General features: G+C 51.7%; 3 protein-coding genes across 3 annotated transcripts; 2 read left to right on the top strand and 1 right to left on the bottom strand.

Annotated features, from left to right (window-relative positions):
• The first annotated feature begins 339 nt into the window (after positions 1 to 339).
• Positions 340 to 2,332, top strand: si:ch211-284k5.2 (sperm axonemal maintenance protein CFAP97D1). Its single transcript, XM_056598802.1, has 5 exons — positions 340 to 474; positions 863 to 943; positions 1,132 to 1,250; positions 2,002 to 2,185; positions 2,261 to 2,332. Exons 1-5 carry the CDS (start codon positions 340 to 342, stop codon positions 2,330 to 2,332), a joined length of 591 nt encoding a protein of 196 aa, XP_056454777.1.
• On the bottom strand, positions 708 to 26,171 carry spg11 (SPG11 vesicle trafficking associated, spatacsin). The gene is given in 40 exon segments (XM_056598214.1): positions 708 to 2,995; positions 3,781 to 3,932; positions 4,047 to 4,202; positions 4,435 to 4,511; positions 4,863 to 5,031; positions 5,179 to 5,292; positions 5,435 to 5,568; positions 5,871 to 5,966; positions 6,385 to 6,589; positions 7,854 to 7,999; positions 8,108 to 8,864; positions 9,068 to 9,282; positions 10,533 to 10,692; positions 11,135 to 11,198; positions 11,200 to 11,240; positions 11,483 to 11,683; positions 11,945 to 12,172; positions 13,089 to 13,248; positions 13,440 to 13,527; positions 13,639 to 13,835; positions 14,096 to 14,258; positions 14,528 to 14,594; positions 16,149 to 16,456; positions 17,715 to 17,827; positions 17,898 to 18,095; positions 18,381 to 18,576; positions 19,227 to 19,405; positions 20,067 to 20,191; positions 20,295 to 20,366; positions 20,579 to 20,755; positions 20,850 to 21,076; positions 21,378 to 21,533; positions 21,714 to 21,825; positions 22,230 to 22,390; positions 22,660 to 23,033; positions 23,269 to 23,370; positions 23,630 to 23,867; positions 24,072 to 24,371; positions 24,840 to 25,042; positions 25,259 to 26,171. Coding segments are annotated over 40 exon segments (7,224 nt in total). The 5' UTR covers positions 25,468 to 26,171; the 3' UTR covers positions 708 to 2,811.
• Positions 25,652 to 27,508, top strand: ciao2a (cytosolic iron-sulfur assembly component 2A). The gene is made up of 5 exons (XM_056598216.1): positions 25,652 to 26,007; positions 26,085 to 26,249; positions 26,448 to 26,497; positions 26,612 to 26,657; positions 26,881 to 27,508. The coding sequence occupies exons 1-5, from the start codon at positions 25,974 to 25,976 to the stop codon at positions 26,979 to 26,981; spliced, it is 396 nt and encodes a 131-aa protein (XP_056454191.1). The 5' UTR covers positions 25,652 to 25,973; the 3' UTR covers positions 26,982 to 27,508.

Raw genomic sequence — 27,508 nt, 5'->3', positions numbered from 1 at the left:
AGAGAGAGAGAGAGAGAGAGAGAGAGAGACAATCAGCCCGACAGAAGAGAATACAGAGTGAGGAGCAGAGACAGCAAGTGAATTAGAGCAGGAGGGGATATAGACAGGGAGCTAGAGAGAGTGGTAGAGACGTCAAGGGTGAGCTAGAGAAATTGGCAGGGAAATCGAGGGTGAGTTAGAGAGAGTGGTAGAGAGACATCGAGGGTGAGTTAGAGAGAGTGGTAGAGAGACATCGAGGGTGAGCTAGAGAGAGTGGTAGAGAGACATCGAGGGTGAGCTAGAGAGAGTGGTAGAGAGACATCGAGGGTGAGCTAGAGAGAGTGGTAGAGAGACATCGAGATGGCAAGTGCGAGAGCAGGTTCCCTGGGGCCCCTGGAGCGGCGGCCCCTCTGCTACGCCCCCCTGCAGCCCAGCACCAACCTCTACCTGCAGCAGCGCTGGGACCACGACCGGTACCGGGCCCACCGCCACCGGGTAGGTACCCTCAACCCTCACCCCAGCCTAACCTTAACCCTCACCAGCCTAACCCTAACCCTCACCATCCCACCCTGATGTTATTGTTGTCCTGTTGTTACCTATTGTTTTCCTGTTGTTACCCGTTGTTGTCCGGCTGTTACCTGTTGTTGTTGTTGTTGTCCTGTTGTTACCTGTTGTTGGTGTCCTGTTGTTACCTGTTGTCCTGTTGTTTTTTTTCTGTTGTTACCTTTTGTTGTCCTGTTGTTACCTGTTCTGTTGTTACCTGTTTTTGTTGTTGTCCTGTTGTTACCTGTTGTTCTTCTGTTGTTACCTGTTTTTGTTGTTATCCTGTTACCTGTTGTTGTCCAGTTGTTACCTGTTGTTGCTGTTGTCCTGTTGTTACCAGGTGAACTCAGCTCTGCCAGTTGTTGACACAAAAGGCATCAGAACTCCTGCTCACGTGACCCTCAAACTGAAGAAGCTGCAGGTCAGTGGGACATTAGAGCAGGCGTACTGGTCATACTGGGCCAACTCTATCAGCAGCTAACGCTAACCCTCTAGCCAGTATGCTAACATCCTAGTTAAAATACCAACACAACAAAGGGATATTGCTATCCCTTTACAAATAACCTATAGCTATAATGCTAACATAACCTAATGGTGTGGATGCTGTAGCTACAAGAGGAGCGGCTAGCCGACATCAACCGAGATAATAAGCAGCTGTCCTCCAAACTCTCCGGGATCATGCATTCCGGAGGCCAGGTGGACAACTGGAACATCTATCCCCACAGGAGGTCAGAGCACTGACCATGTTCCCCCACAGGAGGTCAGAGCACTGACCCAGTGCCTAGCAGTACTGACACAGTACCATATCTGATCATTCCTAGCATTAAATGCAACTTTATACTACTGAATGTTTTGGACAATACTACACCTAATTCAAAGCCTTGACAGAACAATGAACTTACTACTGCTAATGACCAGCCTCCACAATAAGAGGCTCTACATGACAGCATTATAAACAGTAGCCTCCACAATAAGTCTCTACAGGACAGCATTATAAACAGTAGCTCCCAAAATAAAGAGTCTCTGCATACAGAATATTCTACAAGGTTTTTTTCGTCGTCGTAGCAACAGTGGACAGGTCAAAGTGACAGGGTTAGTGAAAGTAACAATAAAATTGGATTAGAAAATGGATTTAGAAATAAATGATACTTGCTATACATAATAAATCACATTTATTAACATATATCATAGATAGAAATGACCTTTATTATTTGATCGAATATAGAGTAATAGGTGGAGGTTTGTATTATTCATCAGTCTGATCTCTCCAGTGTGAACGCTGAGAGCAGGTTTGTATTATTATAATCAGTCTGATCTCTCCAGTCTGAACGCTGAGAGCAGGTTTGTATTATTATAATCAGTCTGATCTCTCCAGTCTGAACGCTGAGAGCAGGTTTGTAATATTATAATCAGTCTGATCTTTCCAGTGTGAACACTGAGAGCAGGTTTGTATTATTATAATCAGTCTGATCTCTCCAGTCTGAACGCTGAGAAGAGGCGGGCGGACCTGGCTCAGATCAGCGCTCAGAACCAGGCTATCTTCCAGCGAATCACGCTGCGACAGTCAGAGTTCAGACGGCAGCTCTGGTTGGACGACTGGGAGAGGACAGAGCGGAGACAAAAGGACATTGGACGTGACAGCAGATGCCCCGCCCACAAACTGGTAGGACCGCCCCCTCCACCCTGATGTTATCTGGTGTTGGGTGATGCTGATCATCGGCCTCTCGTGTTGCTCCAGAGGGCCGAGAGGAAAGTCCAGTTTGACGTTGGTGACGTCAAAGAACACAAGCACCGGACAACATCACCATGACGACACCACCATGATCTCACCGCCATGATGATACACCATGACAACATAACCATGACGACATCGCCATCTCAACACCGTGGCAACATCATGACGACACCACCACCATGGCACCATGAAGAGGATATCACCATTACAACAAGAGTTGTAATATTGTATGGGCTGATTAAAGGAAACAATGAATCATTTCTCTTGTTGGTTTTCTGCAAATAAGTAATCAATCAATTTTAGTCTTTCAACTGGCATATTGGAATATTTTAATAGAGAGATATAGAAAATAATATGAGTTATATAGAAAATGCTGATTTAATATGAATATTAAAGGTTCTGTTGTGTTCAGAATGCAGAACTCCAAACTCAGTTAATCTGCCCAACGTGGTAATAAGGCCCAGAGCAACAGTCAGCTCTGAAGATCCAGTCAGTCAGTCAGTCATTCAGTCAGTGAGTCTGACGGAGTGGTAGTCAGTCAGTCAGTCAGTCAGTCACACAGCCAGGTGGTCACTGAGGTAGCTGCTGGTGCGGGCGTCGGTCAGCAGGCTCTGGGCCAGGTCGGTGAGCTTGTGTTTGTAGGCCAGGCGGTAGCGGGTCACCACGTCCTCACACTGGGCCAGCAGCCGCTTCAGGTTCTGGCTGCTGCTGCCACCCACCGCCTCCTTCACACACATCCTACCACACACACATGATTACACACAGTGTTACTCTTAGATACACACAATACACACAGTGTAACACCTACAATACACAGTGTTACACACAATACACACAGTGTTACAACTAAATAGACCCCAGAGCAGCCTTGGGTCTCCCTGGTCCAGTGGACCTGAGGACCTACTGGAGACCTGAGGACCTCCTGAGGACCTACTGGAGACCACAGGACCTACTGGAGACCTGAGGACCTACTGGAGACCTGAGGACCTGGTTGAGACCTGAGGACCTGGTTGAGACCTGAGGACCTGGTAGAGACCTTAGGACCTACTGGAGACCTGAGGACCTGGTTGAGACCTGAGGACCTGGTTGAGACCTGAGGACCTACTGGAGACCTGAGGACCTGGTTGAGTCCTGAGGACCTGGTAGAGACCTGAGGACCTGGTAGAGACCTGAGGACCTGGTTGAGACCTGAGGACCTGGTTGAGACCTGAGGACCTGGTAGAGACCTGAGGACCTGGTAGAGACCTGAGGACCTGGTTGAGACCTGAGGACCTGGTTGAGACCTGAGGACCTACTGGAGACCTGAGGACCTGGTTGAGACCTGAGGACCTACTGGAGACCTGAGGACCTACTGGAGACCTGAGTACCTGGTTGAGACCTGAGGACCTGGTTGAGACCTGAGGACCTGGTAGAGACCTGAGGCCCTGGTTGAGACCTGAGGACCTGGTTGAGACCTGAGGACCTGGTAGAGACCTGAGGCCCTGGTAGAGACCTGAGGACCTGGTAGAGACCTGAGGACCTACCTGGTAGAGACCTCCTCCATCAGGGCCCCGCCCAGCGGGCAGAAGGTCTTCAGCTGTTCCAGGTACACGAAGTCTCCGCCCACAACCACCTTCTGGTACACAAGCTCCGCCCAGTCCACGCCCTGCTCATACGCCTCTGCCAGGACACACACCTGCACACAAAACCAACAACTAACACACACAACTACATGCATATAACACACACACATACCTGCGCACACAACACACACTTAACACACACACACACACACACACACACACAGTACCTGGTAGCAGCGCGGCAGGGCCAGCATGGCGGGACCCGTCTCGGCGGGCTGCAGGTTGATCAGCCGCTGGTCCGAGCCCTGAGAGAGGAAGTGGAGTTGGAGGACCACCAGCCGGGCCAGACGCACACACCGGGAGGCCTGGCGCACGCACTCGTCCTGACGTACACAAACACATACACACACGCACACACATTAAGGCCCCCATATCTTAAAACTAAACATAAATTGCCGTATCAAACATACAAACTAAAAGTCTGAAAACAGACATATTTAATACTTGTTAATGTTGAGGATATTGATTGATAATGGTTCCATAACAGACGTGTGGGTCTGGTGTGATCTAGGGGGGAGGGGGGGGGGGGGGGGGGGAGAGGGGGGAGGAGCCTACCTTGTGGTAGCTCTCGGCGGCGTCCTTAAGGAGGCCAAGCACCTTGGTCAGAGAGCTGCTCAGCTCCGGGGTCACGGCTGGGGACACAAACCGCCTGTTAGACCCTGGTACTACAGAACCTGACGCTAGGCTAACTCATTACATAGCAGGATGCTAGGCTAACTCATTACATAGCAGGACGCTGGGTGAACACATTACATGGCTGGACGCTAGGCTAAATTATTACATGGGAGTACCCCAGGCTAACTCATTACATGGCAGGACGCTAGGCTAGCTCACTCCCTAGCAGTATGCTAGGCAAGCTCACCCCTTAGCAGTAGGCTAGCTCCCTCCCTAGCAGTGCGTCTGCTTTCTGCCCTAGCAGTATGCTAGTCTAGCTTCCTCCCTAGAAGTAGGCTAGCTCCCTCTCTAGCAGTGTGCTAGCTCACCCCAGGGCTGAGAGTGGATGATCTTGAGCTGCGTGCGCGCGGCCATCTCGTGGTTCTCCCCAATCTCGCGGCGCATGCTGAAGTGCAGCGCCACCATGTTGTGCTTCTCGCTGTCGCCAGGGAGACAGCGCTTGATGTAGTCCAGGAGGGCCGCCTTCAGACTGGAGCTCTGGACACGCCCAGGGAGGACACGCCCCCACACAGTGAGGTAGAGGTGTGTGTGTGTGTGTGTGTGTGTGTGTGTGTGTGTGTGTGTGTGTGGGTGTGTGTGTGTGTGTGTGTGTGTGTGTGTGTGTGTGTGTGTGTGCGCTCTTACGGTGTGTATGTCCAGCTTCTTCCTCAGCAGGATCTCAAAGCGGTGGTTCTGATGAAGCAGGTCGAACACGTAGGTCATGTCGTCATAGCGACCGATCCCGGTCAGCAGCCGCACCTACACACACACACACAGACACACACACACGCACACAAACCAAAGTAAACAAACTAAGAGGAGGGGCTTGGTGAGGTGTGGCTAAAAGAGGCAGGGCTACATAGGGGAGGGGCTAAGTGCTCGGGGGGGGGGCGGGGTTTACCAGCAGGTTGAAGTGCTGTCCGGGCGCCAGGTGGGCGTGGCTGAGGTGGCGTGCGGCGTGGAGCACCCGTACAATTCCCTCCATGTCACAGCTGAGGCTGAAGCAGTCGTGGGCCAGGACAAGCAGCTCCACCGCTGGACCCATAGTGATATAATACATAGTAAAGCAGTGGTGGGCCAGGACACGCAGCTCCACCCCTGGACCCATAGTGATACAATACATAGTAAAGCAGTGGTGGGCCAGGACACGCAGCTCCACCGCTGGACCCATAGTGATACAATACATAGTAAAGCAGCGGTGGGCCAGGACACACAGCTCCACCGCTGGACCCATGGTGATACAATACATAGTAAAACAGCGGTGGGCCAGGACACGCAGCTCCACCGCTGGACCCATAGAGTCAGTATGCGTGCGTGTGTGTGTGTGTGTGTCTTACAGCAGGCCACCTGGCTGACTCTCAGGGTGGGGATCTTGTCCAGCAGGTGGCGCCCAAGTAGACTGGAGTCTCCACACAGCCTCAGAACCTGTCTGTCTGCTGGCACAACACACACATTACACCTGTCTGTCTGCTGGCACAACACACACATTACACCTGTCTGTCTGTCTGCTGGCACAACACACACATTACACCTGTCTGTCTGTCTGCTGGCACAACACACACATTACACTTGTCTGTCAAAGCAGGTAGGGGTTAGACAGTCCAGGGACAGGTCATTAAGGAGCAGGTAGAGGTTAGACAGTCCAGGGACAGGTCATTAAGGAGCAGGTAGGGGTTCGACAGTCCAGGGAAAGGTCATTAAGGAGCAGGTAGGGGTTCGACAGTCCAGGGAAAGGTCATTAAGGAGCAGGTAGGGGTTAGACAGTACAGAGACAGGTCATTAAGGAGCAGGTAGGGGTTAGACAGTCCAGGGACAGGTCATTAAGGAGCAGGTAGGGGTTAGAGTACTCACCAAGCGGGGGCTCCGGGGGCTCGGCCTGCAGGCCGTGCAGCGCTGCGTTGGCCAGGAAGTGGGCCGTGGCCTCGGGGGCGAGGCCCTGGGCCCTGACGAAGGCCTCGGCGCGGCGGTAGCGCTCCGGGTGGCCGCAGCGCAGCAGCTTGTCCAGCAGCGTCTGCGGCTCCTCCTGGCTCAGCTCCTCGAAGGAGCAGCGCAGGTCCTGGGAGGAGGAGGTGTAACTGGGGCTAGCTCAACTAGCCTGGATGCTAGGATAGCAGATACTAGCCTGGATGATAGGATAGCTGAATTAGCCTGGATGCTAGGATATCTTATACTAGCCTGGATGATAGGATAGCTAATACTAGCCTGTATGCTAGGATAGCTGATACTAGCCTGTATGCTAGGATAGCTAATACTAGCCTGTATGCTAGGATAGCTGATACTAGCCTGTATGCTAGGATAGCTGATCCTAGCCTGAATGCTAGGATAGCTGATCCTAGCCTGTATGCTAGGATAGCGATACTAGCCTGTATGTAATGGATAATTCCCTTCGAGGTGTCCATTATCAGGAATTAATGGACGACGCAGAGGCCTTAGAAGGGTTGCCTCCGCGAAGTCCATTAATTCCTGAAAATGGACACCTCGAAGGGCAATATCCCGCTTATACCACGGTCACTTGCCAAAGAAAATAAATTAAGACCATTCATTTATATTTTCATGCGTTTTACAATCCAAATATAAAGTTTTTCAAAAGCCATAACTTTGTTTCCCTGGTAACGCCTGAGTGTTTGACTAATACCTTGAACAATCATTACCATCCTGTAAGGTTCTTATGCAACGGAAACGTTGTTCACTCCTCCAGTAAATAGGACGGACCTTAGTTACGACTTGGCAACGGAAGGTATTCTAGTCCGCTCAGCTATGAGCCTGAGAGCTAAAGTTATGCATTGTACATATTTATAATTCGAAATTCGTCCCAGCTTTTATACCACAGATACTCTAGGGTCTAGCATATAACCGCGTTTACAGTTTAATTAATTGTTCACAATTTACCAGCTCTCGTTTTGAGGACTGAATCACCGTGCCATTCGTTTCAATGGGAATCGCGACAGTCTATCTATACTTTCAACATAAAGTGTACATATTTATAATTTGAAATTCGTCCCAGCCTTTAAACCACAGATACTATAGGGTCTATAGCATATAACCACGTTCTCTGAATGCAGTTTAATGCATTTTTCACAATTTACAAGCTCTCGTTTTGAAGGCTGAACAGACAATTTGACTGGAACTACTTAGCAGGTGTCTGTATATCAGGGGTTAATTCACACCCTGCAGCCAATCAGAATCGAGTATTCCCCCAGACCATGGTACAAGCTAGGATAGCTCATTGTTGGCGCTGCCAGTTTAAGTATTATTACTATATTTGTATGCTAGTTCTTAGCAGTACTTTAGCAGCCGTTAGCGCTGCTGTTAGCATGTACCTTGGACAGTTGGTACAGACTCAGGATCTGCCTGCAGTAGTTGTTGCCGTGGTGACACTGATCAAGAAGCGCCTGAAGCTGGGTGAGGACCAGGTCGTCGGGGGGGGGCAGCATCACGAAGGACGAGGGACTACCGCTAGAAGGAGCTGTGAGAGAGAGAGAGAGAGAGATGAGAGATGGGTTAAGGATTAGATCACGAATAAGGAGAAGAAGAGAGGGGGAGAGAGGGAGGAGTCAGGGTCTGAACCACCTACAGCTTGGCCCGCTGGTCCCAGGATCAGACGTCCCTTCCTGCAGTTGCGGGTTCGACGCCCCTCCGGTGGCGAGCTCGCGGCAGCGCAGCGCCAGCCAGACGTCGGGCAGGTGGACGGAGAAGTACCGGCAGGCCCGGGAGGCCTCGTGGACACGCCCCTCGTCCAGCAGCTGGCCAATCAGGCGGCCGAGGAGGCGGCGTCGGGCGGGGCCCATCGGGGGGTCCGCCCCCTCTTGGGGAGGGGGAGGGGGATCGGGCCCCGGGAGCCCAGCCAGACTCAGGTAGGAGTCGTGGTTCAGGGCCGCGATCCTGGAGAAGGAGAACTCCTCCATCAGGGAGTCATACGAGGTGGTGTCTCCACCTGGGTTCAACACCGCGTCCTCTTCCTCCTTCTCCTCTTTCTGCTCCTCCTGCTCCTCCTCCTTCTCCTCTTTCTGCTCCTCCTGCTCCTGCTGCTGCTCCTCCTGCCGCTCCTCCTGCAGCCTGCTGATCCAGCTCTCCTTCTCGAGGGCCTCCAGGCGCTCCAGGGGCGTGGGCTCCACCCGGGAGAGCCAGTGCCCCGCCATGCCCAGCAGGAGGCACCGCTCCTGGGCACAGAGCGGCCGGGCGCCGGCCTGCTCCTGGAAGAAGTGGGCGGCGATCTGGGGGTCGGGGGCGTGGCCCTGAAGCTGCTGGTGACATCGCCTCCAGAAGAGGACCCTCACCTCCTCCCGCCCCCAGCGCCGCTTCGACCGCTGTGATTGGACGTCCTGCTGCAGCTGCACATGAAACAAACACATTCAACAATGAAACAAACACATTCAACAAACACCGCATCAAAAGTCTTTGTGCAGACAGACAGGCAGACCCACATACAGGCAGTCCCACAGACAGGCAGACTTACAGACCCACAGACAGACAGACCCACAGACAGGCATCCCACCGACAGGCAGACCCACAGACAGAGAGTGATCCCGCTGACCTGGTTGATGAGCAAGGCATCGGCCGGAATGCCGGCCAGCTGGGCGACGCGCTGGGCCCGGGAGAGCAGCCCCGCGGCCACCAGCTCCTCCAGGAGGCGCTGGTACTCCTCCTGGAGGACCTGGGGGGAGCAGCGGGAGAGCAGGGCCAGGGGGAGGCGGACTGGACTCCCCTGGAGCACCGCGCTGAGCCGGGCCAGAACCCCCAGGTCCACTCCTGGGGAGACAGGACAGCACCCGCTATAGATCTACATATCTACTATAGATCTACACATCTACTATAGATCTAGACATCTACTATAGATCTACACATCTACTATAGATCTACACATCTACTATAGATCTACACATCTACTATAGATCTACACATCTTCTATAGATCTACACATCTACAACTAAAGATCTACTATAGATCTAGACATCTACTATAGATCTAGACATCTACAATAGATCTAGACATCTACTATAGATCTAGACACCTACTATAGATCTAGACATCTACTATAGATCTACACATCTACTAGAGATCTAGACATCTACTAAAGATCTACACATCTACTATAGATCTACACATCTACTATAGATCTACATATCTACCATAGATTTAGACATCAACTATAGATCTACACATCTACTATAGATCTACACATCTACTATAGATCTACACATCTACTATAGATCTACACATCTACTATAGATCTACACATCTACAACTAAAGATCGACTATAGATCTAGAGATATACTATTGATCTACTTTAGATCTACACATCTACTATGGATCTAGACATCTACTAAAGATCTACACATCTACTATAGATCTACACATCCACTATAGATCTACATATCTACCATAGATCTAGACATCAACTATAGATCTACACATCTACTATAGATCTACACATCTACTATAGATCTACACATCTACAACTATAGATCGACTATAGATCTAGAGATATACTATTGATCTACTTTAGATCTACACATCTACTATGGATCTAGACATCTACTAAAGATCTACACATCTACTATAGATCTACACATCTACTATAGATCTACATATCTACCATAGATCTAGACATCAACTATAGATCTAGACATCAACTATAGATCTACACATCTACTATAGATCTACACATCTACTATAGATCTACACATCTACTATAGATCTACACATCTACAACTATAGATCGACTATAGATCTAGAGATATACTATTGATCTACTTTAGATCTACACATCTACTATGGATCTAGACATCTACTATAGATCTACTATAGAACTACTTCACCCTAACATCCTCTATAGATCCTCTATAGATCTACTCCACCCTAACATCCTCTATAGATCTACTCCACCGTAACATCCTCTATAGATCTACTCCACCCTAACATCCTCTATAGATCCTCTATAGATCTACTCCACCCTAACATGTCCTATGGATCTGCTCCACCCGTGCTGCAGTCTGACCGTGGGCCTGCAGGCTGTGCTCTGAGTGATGGAGGAGCTGCACCAGTCTCTGGAGGTGGAAGTGGTCGGAGCTCCGCTGGAACAGCACCATCAGGAGCACCGACGCCTGGCTCTCCACCCACTCCTGGGGAACCCCACCTTCAGCACCACTGCTCCGCAACTAGAGAGAGACAGAGAGAGAGACAGAGAGACAGAGACAGAGACAGAGACAGAGACAGAGACAGAGAGACAGACAGACAGAGAGAGAGAGAATGAGACAGACAGAGAGAGAGACAGACAGAGGGAGACAGAGAGAGAGATAGACAGAGGGAGACAGAGAGAGAGACAGACAGAGAGAGGTAGGCAGGAAATGAGACAGAAAGAGAGACAGAGTGAAATCAAGAGTGAGACAGAGAGTGTGACAGAGAGAGAGACAGAGTGAGAGACAGAGTGAGAGACAGAGTGAGATAGAGAGAGAGCCTCAGGTCAATTGTATACCCACAACGATGTCCACTAATGAATTACAGACTAACTACAGCGTGACCTGAGCCCCGTCCCCATGACAACATGAGGCTGCGTCCCCTTAACAACAGGATGCTGTGTCTCCATAGCAGCTGACTTACTGAGAGGAGGGAGTGTTGGAAGAGCAGGAGTTTGTCTCTGGCCGCGTCGTAGTTCCTGAACTCAGCACAGCTCAAACATCTCCAACAGCAGCACCAGAGGACTCTCCTGACAGACAGACAGACACACAGGCAGGCAGGTAGACAGAGAGACGATAGGATTCAGTGTCACACTACTTTCCATGACTAGTCTAATATGTGAACTTAGTACTCAGTAACTCGGTTATACAGAGTACATAGTTATACAGAGTACATAGTACTACAGAGTGCATAGTACTCAGAGTACATAGTTATACAGAGTACATAGTAGTCAGAGTACATAGTATTACAGAGTATATGTATATACCCCACCTTCTGGAACAGTGTGAAGCCCAGGAGGAGGGGCTTCACTCGACCTCCACTCAGAGTGTTCTTCCAGATGATTGACAGGTCATGGAGGGTCCAATCGTGGTGCTGGGCAGCGTCCTGGAGGTGGGCTGTGGCTTCCGCCGCCGTAACATCATCAACGCTGGTCAGCACCCAGACACACAAGCACTGCAGAGGCTCCGCCCCCTGTCAATCACAACAGGACGTTGGTTGGTACTGTGGGTCAGTCCCACCCTGACCTTCACCTGGGTGCCCTGGGGGGGCCAATCAGTCTGATCCTAACCTCCCAGTACCAGTCAGGTGGTCCTTACCTCCCAGTACCAGTACCAGTCAGGTGGTCCTAACCTCCCAGTCCCAGTCAAGTGGTCCTAACCTCCCAGTACCAGTCAGTGTGCTCCTTACCTCCCAGTAGGTGGTACTGGGAGGGGCTAACCCCAGTCCTCTGACCTGGGCGCAGGCGGCCAGGACGGCCAGCAGGGGGCAGCGTCTCTCCAGGGCCTCCCCCAGCAGCCGTCTCCATGGGCTGCGGTCCTGCTGGCTCTGGAGGGCCACCTGCAGCAGCTCCCTCTGGGGCCCCGGAGCCGGCCAGCCAGGGCCCTGGAGGCGGAGCTCCTCGAACGCCAGACTCAGGTGACCCTGGAGGGCGGGGCCAAACTGGGAGGCAAGGGTCCTCACCTGGAACGGTGAAAAGTTGAACGGATGAACGGATGAACGGATGAACGGGTGAACGGGTGAACGGGTTAACGGGGTAAAGGGGTAGTCAGGTGAACAGGTGATTCCTAAACAGGTAAACAGACTCGTTTACAACAGGGTACCTGGTTTGGTTAAGGTACCTGGTTGGGTTAGGGATAAGTTACCTGGGTGGGTTAAGGTTAAGGTACCTGGTTGGGTCAAGGTTAAGGTATCTGGTTGGGTTAAGGTTAAGGTAGTAGTACTCTTACGTTGAGGTACTGAGACGTCTGAAAGGGTGCCGGCAAGTTTGAGCTACACACACCGTCAGTTAATTGGTCGACAGAGTCGTCAGTTCCGTGGGGGGGGTAATAACAAACAAACGCAGTACCCGCGAGGTAGATCTATACAATGGCGAAAGCTTAGTTTATTTAAGAAAATGTTGCACAAAAGTTTGACGTCCTTATTGACGTCCTACATTGTTTATTGTGTCGCTTTCTTCTTTTTCCTTGGATTTAATAGCAGGCTAAACTGTGTCGGGCTGCTATGAGGTCACGATGCTTACATAGCTGCCGCGGCTATCGCCTTCAAGCTTAAAACCTGCCGTACCATAAGGGTACTTTAGGCGGTCGAAACGTGAGCCGTAACTGAGCTGGGCTATACCGCACCCCCACTACTGGGCTGAGGCGTGCTGGGTCCGAAGGTTACCCGCCGGTGGAAAAGCGCCATAAGTTACCTGGTTGGGTTAAGGTTAAGGTACCTTTTTGGGTTAAGGTACCTGGTTGGGTTAAGGTACCTGGTTGGGTTAAGGTACCTGGTTGGGTTAAGGTTAAGGTACCTGGTTGGGTTAAGGTTAAGGTACATGGTTGGGTTAAGGTACCTGGTTGGGTTAAGCTACATGGTTTGGTTAAGGTTATGGTACCTGGTTGGGGGGGAAACTGTGCAGTTGGACAAACAGCAGGAAGTGGAGCCACTGCCCGTCAGCAGCACAGTGGGCCGGATAAACCGAGCTGAGGGCCAATGAGTGAAGCTGACAGAACTGGACTGGAACCGCCCACTCCTGGCCAGCCTCCATGGAAGACCTGGGAACACACACACACACACACACACACACACACACACACACACACACACACACACACACACACACACACACACACACACACACACACACACACACACACACACACACACACACACACACACACACACACATTAATACCAGTCCAGATCATCTCAAACTGGTCCCGACCAGCAGGGACCGGGGTGGTACCTTGTGATGCCTCTCTGCTCCAGGCTGTCAGTCACAGCTTCCTCCAGGTAACCAATCAGCTCTTGAGCTGCCCCTGGCTTCGCCTCACCTAGCATGAAACCAAACATCATTATATTAAAACCATAACTACTATATACTCCATATACTACTATTTATACACTACGATATATTATTAATTGGGCCTGCGTTGTGTGGTTACCCAGCAGGTCCAGGCGGGGCCCTTGGCCCCTGTGGCCCCTGTGTGCCTGCAGCAGCCGCAGGGCACGGAGGTCCACGCGGAGCCCCAGGCTTGGGGCCCCCAGAAGCTGGAGGAAGCCCAGGCAGGCTGCTGCCACGCTGGGCTGGCTGCAGGAGAGCAGGGCCAGCCTGGAGGCCTGACGCAGGGCCTGTTGCACACTACACACACACACACACACACACACACACACACACACACACACACACACACGCACACAGTTCAGACATGCCAGAGTAGATACCAACTCCCCCTTACCTCATAACTCCCCTGTTCTCTCATCTGTTCTGCTCTAAACTCTTCTTAACTCATCTTCACTCTTCTAAATACTTCTAAGCTCATCTTAACTCATCTTAACTCCCCCAAACTCCTCCTAACCCCTCCCACCTCATCCTAACTCCTCCCTCCTCCTCCCACTCACGGTGGTGTCATGTCGGCGGAGCCGGCCAGTTCGTGCAGCAGGAAGCTGGCGTAGGCGTAGGAGGGCCGGCTGTGGCGCAGGAAGTAGAGGAAGTCCATCCGCTCCACCAGCGCCCAGCGGCTCACCAGCAGAGGGCTGGAGAAGTAGGGGGGCTCCGACGACCCTGGACCAGAGGGGGGCGTGGGATTGGTCAGTGTGTGATGTGTTGGACAGGGGTACGCTGTGATTGGTTAGTGTATGATGTGTTGGTCAGTGTGAGATGTGTTGGACAGGGGTGCGCTGTGGTTAGTGTGTGATGTGTCGGTCAGTGGTGCGCTGTGATTGGTTAGTGTGCGCTGTGATTGGTTAGAGTGCACTGTGATTGGTCAGTGGTGTGATGTGATTGGTTAGTGTGTGATGTGATGGTCAAAGGTGCGCTGTGATTGGCCGTACCGGTGGACAGCAGTGGGTTGGCAGTCTGCCAGCCAAACAGCCGGGACTGATGAAGAGGATGAAGAGACTGGAGACACAGAGGAAAACATCAAACAATAGACCACAACCATCTAACCCTCACTCTCCACCAGAAACACTAAACCTTAATCATCTAATCCCTACTGTATAACAGGAACACTAAACCTTCACCATCCAACCCTTACTAGTAGTATCAGAGTATATATATATATCATAGTATTAGATTATACTGTATATCATAGTGTAATTGGTAATAGAGTAGTATTATTATTGATAATACAGCAGTATTAGAGTATACTCTAATACTGCTGTATCAGAGTATACTGTATATCAGGGGTCACCAACACGGTGCCCGCGGGCAGTATACTGTATATCCTAGTACTATTGATAATACAGTAGTATTAGAGTATACTGTATATCATAGTATTATTGGTAATACAGTGGTATTAGAGTATACTGTATATCATAGTATAGGATATCGAGGCGTAGTCGTGGTGGGGAGGGGTTGCAGTTCGGTGGTCTGAGGATCTCGTCACTGCTTTTTGCAGATGATGTGGTCCTCATTGGATCATCGGCCTGTGACCTTCAGCACTCACTGGATCGGCTGGCGGCCGAGTGTGAAGCGGCTGGGATGAGGATCAGCACCGCTAAATCTGAGGCCATGACTCTTAGCAGGAAACCGGTGGATTGCTTACTCCGGGTAGGAAATGAGTCCTTAGCCCAAGTGAAGGAGTTCAAGTACCTCGGGGTCTTGTTCGCGAGTGAGGGTACTATGGAGCGTGAGATTGGCCGAAGAATCGGAGCAGCGGGGGGGCATTGCGTTCGCTTTACCGCACCGTTGTAACGAAAAGAGAGCTGAGCCGCAAGGCAAAGCTCTCGATCTACCGGTCGATCTTCGTTCCTATCCTCACCTATGGTCATGAGGGCTGGGGGATGACCGAAAGGACGAGATCGCGGGTACAAGCGGCCGAGATGAGTTTTCTCAGAAGGGTGGCTGGCGTCTCCCTTAGGGATAGGGTGAGAAGCTCAGCCATCCGTGAGGAACTCGGATTAGAGCCGCTGCTCCTTTACTTAGAAAGGAGTCAGCTGAGGTGGTTCGGGCATCTGGTAAGGATGCCCACTGGGCGCCTTCCTTGGGAGGTGTTTCAGGCACGTCCAGTGGGGAGGAGACCTCGGGGAAGACCCAGGACTAGGTGGAGAGATTATATCTCAACACTGGCCTGGGAACGCCTCGGGATCCCCCCGTCAGAGCTGGTCAATGTGGCCCGGGAAAGGGAAGTCTGGGGCCCCCTGCTTGAGCTGCTCCCCCCGCGACCCGACCCCGGATAAGCGGATGACGATGAGGATGAGGAGGATGTATATTTGTATTAGTATATTAGTATTATTGATAATACTGCTGTATCAGAGTATACTGTATATCATAGCATTATTGGTAATACAGTGGTATTAGAGTATACTGTATATCATAGTATTATTGATAATACTGCTGTATCAGAGTATACTGTATATCATAGTATTATTGGTAATACAGTGGTATTAGAGTATACTGTATATCATAGTAATATTGGCGATACAGTAGTATTAGAGTATACATGGTCTGTACCTGCAGCAGCTGGTAGATGGAGACGTCGGGGGGCCCCAGGCCGGCCTGCGGGCCCCCGGGGGGGAACAGGGCGGAGCGGAGCTTGGGGTAAGGGCCCAAGGCCATCCTCAGCAGCTGGTGGTCCAGGCTGTGGGCGGGGGGGCCGGGCCCCGGGGCCACCACCCCGTCCACGCCCCCCGGCGGGAACATGAGTGAGGCCAGCGCCACCACGCCGTGGCCCTCCAGCAGCAGGCTGCTGAGGGACGCCTGGCCCCCCGGGACCAGCACCTGGGCGCTGGTCAGACTGGCCTGGAACAGCCGCTCTGGGTCTGGGGAGGAGGACACCATCATCACCTAGAACCCTGGAGGACACCATCATCATCATCTAGAACTCTGGAGAACGCCTTCATCATCTAGAACCCTGGAGAACGCCTTCATCCTCTAGAACCCTGGAGAACGCCTTCATCACCCAGAACCCTGGAGAACGCCTTCATCACCTAGAACCCCGGAGAACGCCTTCATCACCTAGAACCCCGGAGAACGCCTTCATCATCTAGAACCATGGAGAACGCCTTCATCACCTAGAACCCTGGAGAACGCCTTCATCATCTAGAACCCTGGAGAACGACTTCATCCTCTAGAACCCTGGAGAACGCCTTCATCATCTAGAACCCTGGAGAACGCCTTCATCATTTAGAACCCTGGAGAACGCCTTAATCATCTAGAACCCTGGAGAACGCCTTCATCATCTAGAACCCTGGAGAACGCCTTCATCACCTAGAACCCTGGAGAACGCCATCATCATCTAGAACCCTGGAGAACGCCTTCATCATCTAGAACCCTGGAGAACGCCTTCATCATCTAGAACCCTGGAGAACGCATTCATCCTCTAGAACCCTGGAGAACGCATTCATCCTCTAGAACCCTGGAGAACGCCTTCATCATCTAGAACCCTGGAGAACGCCTTCATCCTCTAGAACCCTGGAGAACGCCTTCATCATCTAGAACCCTGGAGAACGCCTTCATCATCTAGAACCCTGGAGAACGCCTTCATCACCTAGAACCCTGGAGAACGCCTTCATCACCTTGAACCCTGGAGAACGCCATCATCATCTAGAACCCTGGAGAACGCCTTCATCATCTAGAACCCTGGAGAACGCCTTCATCCTCTAGAACCCTGGAGAACGCCTTCATCATCTAGAACCCTGGAGAACGCCTTCATCATCTAGAACCCTAGAGAACGCCTTCATCCTCTAGAACCCTGGAGAACGCCTTCATCATCTAGAACCCTGGAGAACGCCTTCATCATCTAGAACCCTGGAGAACGCCTTCATCACCCAGAACCCTGGAGAACGCCTTCATCATCTAGAACCCTGGAGAACGCCTTCATCATCTAGAACCCTGGAGAACGCCTTCATCCTCTAGACCCTGGAGAACGCCTTCATCATCTAGAACCCTGGAGAACGCCTTCATCATCTAGAACCCTGGAGAACGCCTTCATCCTCTAGAACCCTGGGAGGAAAACACCTTAATCATCTAGAACACTTGTCACTTGAATGGGGGGGCAGAGAGGAAACAGGAAGTCACCTGACAGGTCCTGGGCAGCCTCTTGGACCCTCAGCATCATGTGGAACCAGGGGGGGTCCTGTTCCAGGTTCCCCCGGCCCGGGAACCCGACCCGGAGGGCCCTCTGGGTCAGCCTGGACAGAGACGCATGTTACACACACAGAGACACACACAAGAGGAACACACACAGACACACACACACACCTGTGATGCTGCAGGTAGGTGTAAAGGAGGTACTGCAGGTTGTTGTTCAGACAGTGGGTGATAAAGTGGGTGTGGAGCTCTGGGCCAATCGGGAGGTGGTATCGGGGGGAAGGGGCGGTGTCACACATCACTCCCCCCACCTGGACCAGACGACACATCAGCAGATCAAGCTCCTCCCCCTCTGCAAAGATCCCCTTCCTAGAGAGACCACAAGACAGCTCATTACTAGGATTAGTACTGCAGTAGTACTGCAGTACTAACCCTAGTACTACTGCAGTAGTACTAGGGTTAGTACTGCAGTAGTACTAGGGTAAGTACTGCAATAATAATGCTGTACTACTAGGGTTAGTACTGCAGTAGTACAGCAGTAGTACTCCAGTAGTACTAGAGTTAGTACTGCTGTAGTGCTAGGGTTAGTACTGCAGCAGTACCAGGGTTAGTACTGCAGTAGTACCTTGGTGAGTACTGTGGTGCTGTGTGTACCTGGCCAGGAGATTGAGCAGCTGCTCCCTGGTGTGGTCGCAGCAGGCCGTGTGTGCCCTGACCAGCTGCGGTGTGATGGCCGGCCAGCAGGGGGCGTCGCGGTCCTCTGAGCTCTGGATCCAGCGGCTCAGGCGCTGCTGGTTGTTGAGGGCGGTCAGGTGAGACCACAGGGTCTGGGCGTCGCAGGAGACCACCGCTAGGACGACAACAGGAGCTCTGTCAGTCTAGGAGCCCTCCTCCCAGTCCCCACAGCCTGACGCTAACGCCATGCTGGCTGAGACAGCTGCTACAACCTACTAGCATAGGGTAGCATGATGTGGAATGTTTCGAAGGTCTGATAGGTTAGCACACGTTAAAATTAGAACCGGTCAGTGTTAGCACCAGTTAGTGTGGGTGTGTCAGGTGGTCGTGATGTTTAGCAGCTGAGTCGTATCCTTTTCCAGAATTCTAGCATAAGGAGCGGATTAGAATAAGTGTGATTTAGAACGGCTTTAACGCTCCTAGTGGTGAGGACAGGTACCTTCACCTGGGCCTTAGCCCCCTAGTGGTGAGGACAGGTACCTTCACCTGGGCCTTAGCCCCCTAGTGGTGAGGACAGGTACCTTCACCTGGGCCTTAGCCCCCTAGTGGTGAGGAGCCGGTACCTTCACCTGGGCCCTGGCGCCCCTAGTGGTGAGGAGTCTTACCTTCACCTGGGCTTTAGCGCCCCTAGTGGTGAGGAGCCGGTACAGTCACCTGGGCCTTAGCCCCCTTGTGGTAAGGAGCCGTACTTCTGGGCCCTAGCGCCCCTAGGGGTGAGGAGCCGTACTTCTGGGCCCTTGTGCCCCTAGCGGTGAGGAGCCGTACCTTCATCCTGCAAGCGGGACAGCCGAACACTGCTGAGGGCGTTCGGGGTCCAGTGTCTGATCCAGTCCAGCCGGAGGCGGCTCCACAGTCCTGCTCCCCCCGGGACACAGTCCGGGTCCGGGTCCAGGCCCAGCAGAGTGGGGTCCTGCTGCGGGTCTGAATGGGCCAGCTCCAGAACCCTGAACCAAGAACACAACCCTGAACCAAGAACAGAAACCTGAACCAAGAAGACAACCCTGAACCAAGAACACAACCCTGAACCAAGAACACAACCCTGAACCAAGAACACAACCCTGAACCCTCGGACCAACCAAGCCTGACAGGATGACATGCTTAACCATGTACCATGGAACCAGGTCTACCATGGAACCAGGTCTACCATGTACCATGGAACCAGGTCTACCTTGGAACCAGGTCTACCATGGAACCAGGTTAACCATTTACCATGGAACCAGGTCTACCATGGAACCAGGTTAACCAAGGAATCCAATGAAACGAAAGCCTAACCCTAACCCTAACACGTGTGTAGTGTGATGAAGATGGAGAGAGAGGAGGAGAGAGGAGGTCTGTACCTCAGAGAGTTCTGGGGTGGAGGAGAGAGGAGAGAGGAGGTCTGTACCTCAGAGAGTTCTGGGGTGGAGGAGAGAGGAGGTCTGTACCTCAGAGAGTTCTGGGGTGGAGGAGAGAGGAGAGAGGAGGTCTGTACCTCTGAGAGTTCTGGGGTGGAGGAGAGAGGAGAGAGGAGGTCTGTACCGCAGAGAGTTCTGGGGTGGAGGAGAGAGGAGAGAGGAGGTCTGTACCTCTGAGAGTTCTGGGGTGGAGGAGAGAGGAGGTCTGTACCTCAGAGAGTTCTGGGGAGGATGTGTCAGCCTGGCAGTGGCTCCCAGCTTCTCCACCTCCCTGAAGAACTGCACCCTCTGGGTCTCCTCATGGGAGAAACACTGCTTTCTGGTCAGCTCCTCCACCTGCCAATCACACACAGGCCCCGCCCACACAAGCAGATTGACAAACCCAGAGCCAATAGGAATAAAGGAGCAGAAACGTTGGAGGATTTTGATTGGTTCTCACCACAAAGTCCCGGAGCTCCTTCTGGTCGGTGTACAGACACACACTGTGGAGCACCTCATTGACATGGAAACCCTGCACACACACACACACACACACACACACACACACACACACACACACACACACACACACACACACACACACACACACACACACACACACACACACACACACACACACACACACACACACACACACAGAAGAATAACCATTAGATACACGTTGATAAAGTACATGAAGCTCATTGGTCATGTTTCCATGGATACGGTGTGTGGGTGTGGCACCATGTTCCTGAAGAGGGTGGTGGCGTGGGGCAGCTGCCTCTGAGCCAGGCAGCGGAAGGCGTGCTGCAGGCCCACCCTCCGCAGCTCGGGCAGCGTCTGCTCTGGTCTGTTCTGGGAGCGCAGGAAGGCCTGGAGGCAGGGCAGCCGGCCGCAGAGCACGGCCCGCCGGACCGCTTCCTGACACGCACACACAAACACACACACACAGTTGAGACTCATCCTGGTAGTGGGGGGCTGTGTGCAGAGGGTTGGTGTGTGTGTGGTGGCTCACCTCAGTGGAGAGATGCTCCCATCTCTGGTGCTGTTCTGTTTCTGATTGGCTGTCAGCGGTCAGGTGGTTGGGTGCGGCTGGTTCTGATTGGATGTCAGCGGTCAGGTGGTTTGGTGCTGCTGGCTCTGATTGGCTGGAGGCCCAGGGGAATGACCTCATCAGGGTCCACAGCTGGAAGACGTATCGGTTGAGGATGGAGACGCAGCTCTGAAGCTCTGCGTCCAACTCTGAGGACAGACCATAATAAAACCACGGTGAGTGCGTGTGTGTCCCTTGGTGTGTGTGTCTCTCGGTGTGTGTGTGTGTGTGTGTGTGTGTGTGTGTGTGTGTGTGTGTGCGTTGATTCGGTGTGTGTGTGTGTGTGTCTCACTGTGTGTGTGTGTCTCAATGTGTGTGTGTGTGTGTGTGTGTGTGTGTGTGTGTGTGTGTGTGTGTGTGTGTGTGTGTGTGTGTGTGTGTGTGTGTGTGTGTGTGTGTGTGTGTGTGTGTGTGTGTGTGTGTGTGTGTGCGCGCGTGTGTGTGACTCACGGTGCGTGCTGCAGCAGGCGGTCCTCAGCTGGGTCTGGAGGAAGGTCAGGGTTGTCCTCAGCAGCTGCTCTGAGAACGCTCTGGACTGCAGCTCTGCGTGGCCGTCTCTGATGGAGCAGCACAGCAGGTCCAGGGCGGGGCACACCTCCTGCACACCTGGAACCATGACAACGTGTCACCATGACGACACATCACCATAAAACCAGGTCACAATGACAACACATCACCATGAAACCACATCACCATCACGACACATCACCATGACACCACATCAGACATCACCATGACAACAACCCCAGCCGCCGCCCTGAGGGCGTGGCTGAGGGGTCTCCTTACGGGACAGCAGGGCGCCCCGGGGGTCCGGAGGGAGCTCACTGGGGGACAGCATCTCCTCTTTGCTCTTCAGAAACAGGTCCACCGTGTCCAGCTGTCGGTTCTTCAGCCCTGCCTGTGAAGCACAGGGTAAGGGTCAAGGTCTGCTCCTCAAACACAAGGAGAGCTCCGGAGTCTGCTCCTCAAACAAGGAGAGCTCTGCTCCTCAAACAAGGAGAGCTCTGCTCCTCAAACATAAGGAGAGCTCTGCTCCTCAAACAAGGAGAGCTCTGCTCCTCAAACAAGGAGAGCTTGTTTGAGGAACACAACCCGGGACACGACTGGAAAAAGTCCCGGAATTGATCCCAGCTGTCCGCAGCCTTCCCTATGAGGGGCTCCTGCCCCAGGAGGCTCACAGGGGCCGGGGGCATTGGGCTTCAGTTACAGAACCTTTGACCTGCGACCAGCCGACTGCCCAGAGGTTGAGTTCATGGAGCTTCATCACAGCCCTGTTGGTGTGTCGGTGGGAGCGCCCCCTACCTGCAGGGCGTGCATCGGGATCGAACAACGGCCCCATGTATTCAGGTGGCACAGGGCGTCCACCGTCGCTGCCTTCCCGAACACCATCAGCCTGCTGAGCAATCGCTGCTGGTCCACATCAAACATCACCTGGGAGAGACCACCGCCGGACCCCGGACTCCCTGGAGGGAGCAAAACTGACTTAGGACCCCTGGACAGAGTTAAACTGACTTAAGTCCCCCTGGAGAGGGTAATACTGACTTACGACCCCCTGGAGAGAGGAAGACTGACTTAGGACCCCCTGGAGAGAGGAAGACTGACTTAGTACCCTCTGGAAAGTTTAATAAGGTCCTCTTTAATCACTCTTCATCAAAAGCTCTATATGTGGCTCACTCTTGATTTAAAGCTCTATGTTACTCACTCTTGATTAAAAGGTCTATATGTTACTCACTCTTGATTAAAAGCGCAGTGTGTTGCGGTCCTTTCCATTTCACCGCCGTAGACGCTGACTCACACCGGTGGTAGCTCACAGCCTGGGACTCTAAATCCCACAATGCCACACTGGACTGGCCGTCGTCAGGGGATACAAAGGTAACCAGGGCAGAAAATTGGGATACGGAAAGCAACGAAGCAATAGAGGAAGCAGGGACCGAGAACAGGGCGGTGGCACCCCCCGGTGGCACTCTGCTGAAAGACAGCCGGGCCTGGGAAAGAGCCATGCGGGACGCCACCTCTGGCAGACCGGAGAACCAGGGGGCGGGGCCCTGGGAGGGGGCGGGGCCCTGGGCAGTGCTGTACAGCCGGGCCAGACGTGCTCCCCAAGACCTGTGGGACAGAACAGAACCGGGACAGAACAGAACCGGGTCAGAACAGAACTGGGTCAGAACATAACTGGGTCAGAGAAGAACCAGGTCAACCATGTCGCACCGAACAGTTGAAATAAAACATGTACAACTTCGAAGTGAAGGGCAACCATCAGGATTGTACCAAAGAATTCTCAGTAACTATAAGAGGGGTTTGAAGGCATCGCGGATATCCCCCACATGTTAGCACTGCTCACCGGTCGGTGTTGAGAGAGCCAGCGTCCCGGGCCCTGGAGGTTCCCTCAGGGGTCATCAGGCACCCAGGGGCCTCCACTCCCAGCAGGTGGTCTGGGCGGGTCCTGGGGGGGCAGCCAGTTGGATCAGGTCTGCAGTGTGTGTCACAGCTTCACAATATTCAACGCCTTCACATGTACCAACTATCAAACTACTATCTGTTATATACATTGCAATTATATTATATCGGATATCTATGTTATGATACCTCGTTATCAAAGGAAGGCTTCATTTTAAGAGACTCAGCCCATCCCTATTAACTCACCCATTGTAGCTAACTGAACTAACTAAACTAACTAAAATAACCAAACCAAGCACTCCTACCTGAAGTAGTGGTTCAGGTCCACTGCCACCGCCGTGTGGGTGGGGCTTAGAGCGACGGCAGTGCTCAGGTCAGCTGACACACGGAGCTGACTGAAGGAGGCGGGGTAGGAGTGGGAGGAAGAGGCGGAGGAGGAGGGGGAGGGGGAGGAGGGGGAGGGTTCTTCCTCCCTGAGCGAGCCCAGGTAGGAGGGCAGGTCGACAGTCGCCAGCAGACTGCCGGCCGTGATGTCATAACCACCTGGTGTCTGGTTAAAGAAACAATGTTACGCTTCAACTAACCCAGGTTACACTTCAACTAACCCACATCACCCTTACCAAACCAAGGTATAATACTTACATTAGACTTACAGTGATAGTAATACATCATATATAGTTTATCAAACCATGTGGTAGTAATAGTACTAGTTACTAATTACTAGTAAATCATGTGAGTTAAGGATACAGATCAGTCCACTCCTGCAGAGGAGGAACAGAACTCCTGCAGACAGACAGGAGGAGGACACCTCCTCCTGCTCCCCCTGAACAAGGAGGGAGCAGGAGGAGACCATCTGCACCTCCTCCTCCTCCTTCTCCAGCTCCTGACTCTCCTCCAGGTCCTGGCTCTCCTCTGGGTCCCGGGCCTCCTCCTCACCCTGCACCTCCTGTCTCCAGTGCAGGGTGAGAAGCAGGGAGGAGTTGAGCAGGAGGACAGAGCAGGAGTCCAGGAAGCTCAGCAGCCTCACACTCTGGAGCCTGGAGACGCCTGGAGAAAGGGTTTTTCATGTGATTATAAATAAATGGATTTCAATGCATCTCGCTAGATCATCAGATTTCCCTTCTCCTCGTCCAAAGATACATCGAACCACCAGCATCATAGTGAATAATAACACTAACATCATGGTGAATAATGATCAACACTAACATCATAGTGAATAATAACACTAACATCATAGTGAATGATGATCAACACTAACATCATAGTGAATAATAATACTAACATCATAGTGAATAATGATCAACACTAACATCATAGTGAATAATAACACTAACATCATAGTGAATAATGATCAACACTAACATCATAGTGAATAATAACACTAACATCATAGTGAATAATGATCAACACTTACATAGTGAATAATGATCAACACTAACATCATAGTGAATAATGATAACACTGAACATGCAGAGTCATCCTAGTGATTAATTTAAAAAGTCTGTCCACACTCACTGAACCCGCTGTCCTCTGCCATCTTCAGCAGGCGGCCGGCGGGGCACTCAGACACACACACCAGTCCAACTCCATCAGCTGCCCCCGTCACAACCGTCACCAGACACACGTCTTGGCTGCCTGTGACCGCGAGCAGCCTGGATGGGCCACCTCCTCCTCCGCCTCCTTCTCCTCCTTCAGGGGTAACCTCCTCCCAGGCAAAACTAATCAACAGACACAACACAAATAGATAAGGAAAAGTAGTCTCTGTCTACACACATCAATGTAATCAAACTAATCCAACAAATTGTGCTTACATAATAATATGCTTCACATAGAGGTCTGGTAAAAAGGTTTATATTTTAATTCTACTCAGTAGAAGAAAATCCTGGAAGACCAACAGATATAAACAGGACCTCAGAGACAAGCCACATAGTTACTCTGAGTAAGACCCCTCCAGTGTGGCGGAGCCCCCAAGGACCTCTCCGCGGTCAGCCAGGTCCCCGACGGTCAGCGCGCCCCGGGGCTCCAGGCGGCCCAGCAGGGCGCCGCCGGACAGAAGGGCCACCCTGTCCCCGGCCCTGACCCGGCCCAGCAGCGGGTGTCCCGGGACCAGCAGCACCTCCAGGCCGCTGCTCTGCTGCGACATGGTGGCTATAAGAGGATAAGAACACGGAGGAACACTGGAGCTACTGGGTTAGATATGGTCATCTCCTGACAACTGTAGCATCATGGAGCTTCATGTCAATAGAATGATCACATGATGCTGTGGATGTCACATGACGTGGAGGTCAGCTGATCCAGGCCGGCTAATCGAAAAGTGTCTGAAGAGTTGATTAAATAATTCGAAATTCAAGGACAGGACCAAAACGGGCTTGTTGTATATTTTTTTACGTTTCACGTTATAGACAATACCCTCACAACGTTATTGTTGTTATCGTGTAGTTAGCTTCTGACCTCGACTGCTTTGGTCTGGAGCGGAACGACCCGGAGGAAGCGATCAGATAATGTTAACTGGATAACGTTCTCTAAGTAATGTTCTCGATAATGTTCTCTGGATAATGTTCTAATTCACTTTAACTGGTTATACTGGTAAACTGCTATGGCGCCGTCCAGACCCAGTGGGACCATGAAGAATAATGACCTTTAGACACCATGAACATGGAGGAAAAAGAGTTAGAGGTCTACGGTAAGATACTGTTGTACATATAGTTGTAACTCTATGGAGGTAGTAGTTTGTTCATGAAGGAACCCCTCATCCCGTAGATGTGATCCGGTCTATACGGGACCCGGAGAAGCCGAACACCCTGGAGGAGCTGGACGTGGTGACGGAGAGCTGCGTGGAGGTCCGCCCGCTGCCGGGCGACGAGTACCTCATCATCATCAAGTTCTCGCCCACCGTCCCCCACTGCTCGCTGGCCACCCTTATCGGTACAACTTCCGTGATGAGGCCACACGACCACCTGTCTGTCTCTCTGAGACTCTCTCTCTCTCTCTGTGTGTGTGTGTGTGTGTGTGTGTGTGTGTGTGTGTGTGTGTGTGTGTGTGTGTGTGGGGGGGGGGGGGTTTCAGCCCCTCATTACATATTGGTCTCAACGGTAACTGGTGGTTCATGTTATGTTTTTGCAGGTCTGTGCTTACAGGTCAAACTGCAGCGCTGTTTACCTTTCAAACACAAGGTATGACCTCATACCTACGTCACCTCACCTGTAGTCATGGTTATGTCAGTCATGGTTATGTCATTCATTTTTATGTAAGTCATGGTTATGTTGTTAAGATGTAGATGTTTTCAGCTGGAGATCTACGTCTCTGAAGGAACCCACTCCACAGAGGAAGACAGTGAGTGGCCTGTTTGTGTGTGTGTGTGTGTATGTGTGTGTGTGTGTGTGTGTGTGTGTGTGTGTGTGTGTGTGTGTGTGTGTGTGTGTGTGTGTGTGTGTGTGTGTGTGTGTGTGTCTAGCAAGCCTACTCTAGTTAACTGTCGTTGTGTCTATTAAACTCTAGTTCTCTGTCTAGTTTAGTCTCTGGTTAACTCTCTAGGTAACTCTAGTTCTCTGTCTAGTTAACAAACAGATCAACGATAAGGAGCGGGTCGCGGCGGCAATGGAGAACCCCGACCTGAGGGAGATCGTGGAGCAGTGTGTGATGGAACCAGATGACTAACACACACAAACACACACACACACACACACACACACACACACACACACACACTGTGTTTGATGACTGTGAATCAGGATCTTAGAAACATTCTTTATATTTGTATATGATGTTTACACATTAAAACATTCTGGTCTAGAAGCTCTTTGTGCGTTTTATTGCCCAGTAAGATGGTCTGCCTTATTTCCAATCCAAGGAATGTGGTCCAAAATGGTGGCTGGAAGGAAGGGATGACTAACCGCTCTATAGCTCGTTCTGGGTCCTTGGAGGAACCCATGTTGGAATTTTACGTACTTTACATTTACATTTAGGGTAATTAGCAGATACCTTTATTCAATTAGACTAACAATAAGTACATTAACTTCCCTGTAGTTGATTGTGAAAATCATTTATTTGGTGTAATTTCTTTAATAAACCTTCTAAGAACCAAAATCGACCCTGCCTAATGAATTAATTTAAATGTGACTCATATCTGATTGTTTAGTTGAGTGCCTACCAGTGTATTGTCTTCATGGATCAGTCAGCACCCT

The sequence above is a fragment of the Gadus chalcogrammus genome, chromosome 9, assembly GCF_026213295.1.
Source record: "Gadus chalcogrammus isolate NIFS_2021 chromosome 9, NIFS_Gcha_1.0, whole genome shotgun sequence".
NCBI lineage: Eukaryota > Metazoa > Chordata > Actinopteri > Gadiformes > Gadidae > Gadus > Gadus chalcogrammus.
Note: the sequence above shows the minus strand (reverse complement) of the source record. Positions and strands in the feature narration are given on the sequence as shown.